This window comes from Eufriesea mexicana, unplaced genomic scaffold, assembly GCF_001483705.2.
Source record: "Eufriesea mexicana isolate 0111107269 unplaced genomic scaffold, ASM148370v2 scaffold474474840, whole genome shotgun sequence".
Lineage (NCBI taxonomy): Eukaryota > Metazoa > Arthropoda > Insecta > Hymenoptera > Apidae > Eufriesea > Eufriesea mexicana.
This window is the reverse complement of record NW_016907953.1, coordinates 727,558-734,380: the sequence shown is the minus strand read 5'-3', so window position 1 is coordinate 734,380 and position 6,823 is coordinate 727,558. Positions and strand designations below refer to the sequence as shown.

At 40.3% G+C, this 6,823-nt stretch overlaps 1 protein-coding gene across 1 annotated transcript; it reads left to right on the top strand.

Moving 5' to 3' along the window:
- The first annotated feature begins 443 nt into the window (after window positions 1-443).
- On the top strand, window positions 444-4,565 carry LOC108547062 (trypsin 5G1). The gene is given in 9 exon segments (XM_017899412.1): window positions 444-507; window positions 2,312-2,359; window positions 2,362-2,445; window positions 3,285-3,391; window positions 3,461-3,570; window positions 3,667-3,805; window positions 3,911-4,024; window positions 4,095-4,275; window positions 4,462-4,565. Coding segments are annotated over 9 exon segments (951 nt in total).
- The last annotated feature ends 2,258 nt before the right edge of the window (window positions 4,566-6,823 follow it).

Below are 6,823 nucleotides of genomic sequence, written 5' to 3'. Positions count from 1 at the left end.
ACTCGTGACTCAGCCGCGATAGTCCGGATCGTTGATAAAAAGAGGATAAGGATGAAGAGGGAAAAGCTGGTCGGACATGCACATCGTATCGGCGAGATACGATTACTGAAATTACGCTGAACGACGGACGCGGCGACGGGAGAGGGGCAGTGGAGGGGACAGTGCGACATTTATCCAAATTTATGGCGGATTCGCGTCTACGCCGGATTATGAATGCACATTTCGCAGGAATTCAAGCGTTTCGGCGTACGCGTGTCCCGTTGAAATATTTTGCTGCCAAAGGCCGGACGAATAGAGGGTTCTCAGTTGGAAGCAGCCAAATGAAATACACCAACGCGTTGCGATAATTTTTCCTCGTCCAAAGATGGCGATAAAGCGAGAATTAATCACTGGTGTCCTGTAAAGGACGCTAGCTGCGCGTAGATGGCGCTAGCTGCACGTAGATGGCGCTAGCTGCGCATAGACTGCAAGCAGGTCGCAGCCCATACATTTTTAAATACTTCTACAGTATTTTAATTCCGCTATTTTCTTCTTTTTGATTCTTTTAACTTTCAATTTGTAACTAGCAATCTACGAAAACCAAAGGTACCAATTCTTATACAAATCAAAAAATATCTTCACATTTTGATCAACTCTTCAGCGAAATTCCCCAATGTGATTCTTTGCAATGTCTTTAAAAATTTGTTTCCAATTTTCGTAGAAACTTATAACGTTTAAGGCACTATGTTTATGTATTATTCGGTATGTATTACAGTATGACGTATCTATAGATTAAGTTTGGATCACCAAGCAGAGTCGACATAAGTCTTTTTAGTTCTAATGTAATTAATTAGAATACATTCGGATGACAGAATTTTTGAATAATGGGATACACGTTTTTTTAATTACGATATAATATCGCAAATAGAAGGATTCCCAAATAACATGGTTTTCGGAGAGTACCCATAATGCATCAATGAGGACGGAAAAAATAGAAACGTATAACAACACAGCGGGATATTAATAAGGTGAAAAATATTTGCAATTACGACCATCAAATTTACTCGTTACCGCATAATCCTATTTATGACCACCGTGGGAGGAACAAAAGTTTAACAAATGAACCGTAAACCGCGAAGCATGAACAGAACGTAAACCATGAAACGTTAATCAGCTTAAAACACGTTTCACCGGCTCACAAACGTCTTCTTGGAGCGCAACGTTGCAGGGTTCGATCGAGACGAAATATAAACAGGTGAAATAATAATTCGTCCGCTGTCGCGCTGCGATCGCTCAGAGCGGTGCATGCCGGTCGCTGAATGGAAAATACGCGCTAATGCGTTTGCAAACGAACGGAAGGCGGGATTAAATGGCCGAACGGAGTATGGAAGAGATTATCGGCGATATTTTGAAAATGGTTAAATAAAATAATGCGACGTGGCCGGGAATTCTCGTTATATCGTCCATTTATTAATTACAATAAACTGCAGGAAACGGGTAACAAGAACGTGGAAAAAACAACCCGCTGATTTATATTCCCGGCGCGTTCGCGCGCGGATCGGCAACGAATTTTCAGCCAAGCCTGATGTATGTTAATTTGATAATAAATATCGCGTTACTCGCTGTCCGTTCGCGCGGAGAACTCGCGTTTCGTCTGTTGTTGGCAGACAGAACGTTTATCTCGCTGTTGACGATTCGTTTTACGGCAACGTGCGCATTGTGACGTGTAATTGAAATTATTTTTGTGAGATAATAGCGCGCGCGCGAGGGGCTGAGTAATTAATTTGATGCTCGCTGACAAAAGGAAGGAACAAGGTTACAGGTGAGAACGATGAAATTACAAGTGTGTTACGTATTTACGGAGCGTGTGGACCGTGCATTAACTGGACATTTGCACAGGTCAATTAGTCCCGCGATGAATAATCGTTGAGAGGTGGCACGATTCTCGATATTGATATTTTCAAAGCCATTTTTCCACCATCCATTATGCTGTCCCCGTTTTTGAATCATCGCGGAAACGGGGCCAAACGAAGTCTCGAAGCGGAGGCGGGAGAGAAGGGAGAACAAGCCTCGTCGATATTTGTTTAATTAGATTAAGCAAGAATTTCGTAAGCTGACGTCCTAACGAAGTGACCAATTTATGACTCTGTTGCGACACATGGCTAACTGCTTTTCGGTGTTATCTTAATAACTTGAGCCATTTTCTAACTGCGTACGCGAAAAACGCGTTGGCTATGAGACACGAGTTAGCCCTTAATGTCGTAGCCTTTCGAGTATTAACCGATAAAAGGAAGAAAGAGATAGTGACACGGAGAATGCATTGTTTACGCAGAAATTACAGATCTGCGGCTTTATAAAGAACACCGAGAACCCCTGATGACATAAACGTGGTCACGATGCACGCATTGCTGTTCCTGGTGATCGTTAGTTCCTCGGTGCTCGGTGAGCCATCCGGATTGTTCTGTGGTCCAGTAGCCTGTGTTCCATGTACACTGTGGGATCTGAAAATTTCTAGCCGCAACTATTAGTGAATCATTGATATATACAGTGATAATATTTGCAGTTTGATCAATATTGTTGTCGAACTACCGTTCTTCCTCATTATTGTGGACTGCTTGAGCTTTTATTTGAAATAATTTTTTTTCGATCGAAGTCTTTTTATGAAGTATTTTCCAATAATATTTAATGAAACGTGATCAGATCCCTGGTATTTATTAACTTTCTTATAATATACACCTTTAGTTAATTTTATAAAATATATTTTTAGTGTCACTTTTAACCGTTTGCATTACAATGACGAGTCTAATTCCTCTCGAATCTTTACGACAAATTTTATGATTATTAGCTGATCAACATGTTACACGAATATTAAATGCTTCTTCGGTGTACAATTTTCCATAATTAGCCCTTTCACAAATGAGCGTTTTGCGGTAGCCTTACGACGATTCACCACTTAACTCACTAGCGCCACCGCGGTCCATATCTCCATTAAACGTAACGTAAATGTCGTATACATCATAGAATTATTTTCCAATCTTTTAGTTCCCGCCAAATCGTAGTGCAAGTGTTTACTTTCACCAAACCAAAGCAAAAATTGTATAAAAATCCTACTACCTATGTTTCTCAGATTTCGAACATAACATATGGCGAAGTAAAAGAAAAATCGAATATAAAATATCGAAGGAAAAAGAATGAGAGGGGAAGAGAGACACGGTGGAAAATAACATTAAAAAGAATTAACCTGAACTCATCAGCGTATCATGCGAAACACATTAAACGATTCATCTGTTTTGCATGTTGTACAGCCGATTATGGAGGAAGAATCGTCTCAGAGTCAGCGAGATTCCCACGACTGGCAGAATCGAGGATTATTGGAGGGGAGTGGGCCGCCATAGAGGAATATCCATTTGCGGTTAGTATAACGTGCGATCGATCTTCACGGTCGATTTGGCATTTAGAGGATCGTTGCTTCTCGTCGCAGGTCTCGTTGCAGAACAATGGCACGTTTTTTGGTCACCAAGTCGAGCATTTCTGCGGCGGCAGTATCGTCGGGGAAAAGTGGATAATAACGTCGGCGCAGTGCGCTCTCAGGCAAGATTAATATATCGTGTTTCCCGCGAACGATTTCCATGTACACACGATTCGTACATGCGACTCGATTTCCCGCTTTTTTCCCGCTTTTTGCAGGATTCAGGTGAAACCGTTCCATGTGAGGGCCGGCACGTCATATTACTACCAGGGCGGTGACGTTTATGGTGTTCAGAGCGTTGCGATACATCCTGCCTTCAACACATTTAATTACGACTACGACGTTGGCCTTGTTGAGGTAATGCTTTCTCGATTGTCGAGTTAGAATGCACGATAATATATATAACGCGATACAATTGTAATATATTATCGTTAAATATAATTCCTATTGGCATTGCTTTAGCTCTCTAGTAGCATAACATTTGACAGGACCAAGCAACCCATCCAGTTACCCAAAACATATTCAATAATCACCGATGGTTCCCTGGTCGAAGTCCTCGGTTGGGGTGCATCCCGGGTAAGAACGTCGAGAGAACTTCCCAAATTGTCTGTTTCAAAGAATACAACAAACATGGCAAATATTACAGTTATTAGGTCCGGTCTCAGACGCACTTTTGCAAAATAAGATGCGAAAAATTAGTAATGAGAACTGCGAGGAGGCCAGTGGTGACTTAGTAACGAACAGGATGTTCTGTACCCTGTCCGACACTGCTAGACCCTGCGTTGGAGATTCGGGCTCGCCTCTGGTCTTTGGAAATACTTTATTCGGTGAGTTTTACTGCCCATTAAAATTTAATTGACAATGTCGTATCAAACGTCTCTCGCAATTTATTCAATCACAGCTAAAAATATTTGCCTAATCGTGTGTCTCACTCTAGTTAATCGAATGAAACGTATATTATCCGAATGTTTAATACCCTTATCGATTATTCACGGCATCTTTCACATTTATAGGCGTAGCATCCTGGAGCAGATCTTGCGAGTGGCAGTACCCAACAGCTTTTACAGCCATAGCAGAAGTGAAAGATTGGATCAGCGACGTAACCGGTATATCTTGATTCGCTGCGTAGCCTAGACCGTAACGCGACCCCGGGATATATTACGACGCCCCTGTAATATCTTTTGCATTACAATGCAACGTCTTTTACGACATCCTCAAAGAACTTCGAGTTTCCGCGGATCCCATAGTCGCATGTGCAAATATTCCTCCTGGAATCCTAAAAATGTGCTGAAATAATGAAGAATATATGTAATAAGAAAATTTCCTATTCCTTTCGAAAGAAATAAATATATCATACTGTGTAATATAACTACGAAATATGTATAGTCACTTTTACTCATGCATAGTATTCCCCATTTACTTTTCAGAATAAAAGAAGGAATTGTTGGATTTAAATTTTGCGGGCCTGGGTGGTACCGGACGTATCGGTAGATGGCACTGCTAGAGTGTGACATGATAGTTCGACTAAGTAATTCCTTCATTACGGAAAAGTTCCTTCTCTTTGCTTTCCGCCCGTTTAACGTAATTTTACCTCAATGAGAATATAATTTATATATATTGAGGTTAGCATCAGAAAGTTACCACGATTTAGACTCGTTGTAGTATAGCAGGTTAAATTTACACGAAGAAGTACAAAACATTTAGTTTCTGGCAACTAAAGCAATCATTCCTGATCATTCTGCGGCATGGAATTGTTGCTTGTTTCGGTATCTGTTTAATCGAAGCCTGTAACTTCTAGCGCACATAACCTCACTTTCTCGTTCTCGCTTGTAGATCGTATGCTTGTAGCTCCGTATGCTTTCACGATACATTGAACTCGAACGAACCACACATGGATCATGCTTCTGTGGTTCATCGATGAAGACAAGAAACATATTGCACTTGTTTACAATTCAGTGGCGTCGAATAAAGTCAACTCAATTTCCAACGAACTTCGACGGGAACCAGACACTCGTACCGAAGTATCCTGACGAAAAGGGCGGGAAAGCTTCAGAGAAATAAAATGTTTTAAACATTCCGTGTGCGAGGAGATTCATCGAAGGAGAGTGTGGAATATAGGAGACAAAATATCGATACTCCTGTAGCTTCGCGTGCAGCGGAACTGATAGAAATCCGTATAAGCCGAGAGAGAAACGTTTCCCAACGCGACATTGGAAAGGCACGTAGAAGAGGAGAGTGAGAGGGAGAGAGGGAGAGAGACGTTTAATTTCAAGCCTCCTCGAGACGTCGCGCCATGAGCTGATAGCTTTCGACTGGCCATTGCAATAATCCTATTAAACCACAGACACGATCCAATAACTTTTCTGTCACTGGCTGCTTGCACCCGTCCAACTGTTATTTTTATTCCGCGATCTCCTGGTTCTGTATGTTCGGGATACCAATACAGAAGGTAAAATAAATCAACGCGTCATTATCACTTCCTTGACAGTTCGAGCGACGTGGTAATCATCAGAAAAAGAAAAAAAGGAAAGATGAGAAAGTGGACTAGAGTAATTGAGAAATATGCGAGGCAAGGATTCTGAGTTATTATAATTTTTAACCATTTTCAATATCGGATTGTCCATTGATATTCGAATGACGTTGTGGAAGAATGGAGATCAGCATGTGCAATTTCATTTAATTCTGAGCATAATGTCAATGGATTTATTAGGTGGGTTTAAAACAGAATAATCTGGATATTAATTATCATACTACGTGCGAATGTTCCTTTTGAGTGCAGGTATATTACTTCACTTCGAATTTTCATTTTGTAAATTAGAAGATAAATGAGTGTCATAAGTTCCATTTTAATAGTGACGAATATGAAATAATAGAAAGTGTAGCAAAATAATATAGTGTATAGTGTATAGCATGGAGCATATATCAATAACTGGACGATGGAATTATACAATAAATGGAACAAGAGATTGAAATGTCTTTATGCACTTACAACTATTAACAACATCAAATATATTATAAACTACTACTTATTACAATATTGGTCTCTTTATCATAAACCAAAATCTTCCATCCAACAAATATTAAATATATTTTTATTCTCTGCATCGACTTCTAAAAAATCATTCCGGACACAAGATTATAAACAAAAATTTACTATGCCATAAAAATTCTCGTATTTCATCATCCGTTCACAAATACCCATTACGACTGTATAGCGGCTGTATCGTAATTATCCACTGGAAACATTAAGCAAATCATGCGAAATAAAGAATTTACAGCGGCAATGCGTCCAGCCCTTTGTTTATAGAGAAAATCGGCGAATCCATTCGAACAATTCCACGTCGAGCGTTTTAATTTCCTCGGACGCCACGGTGG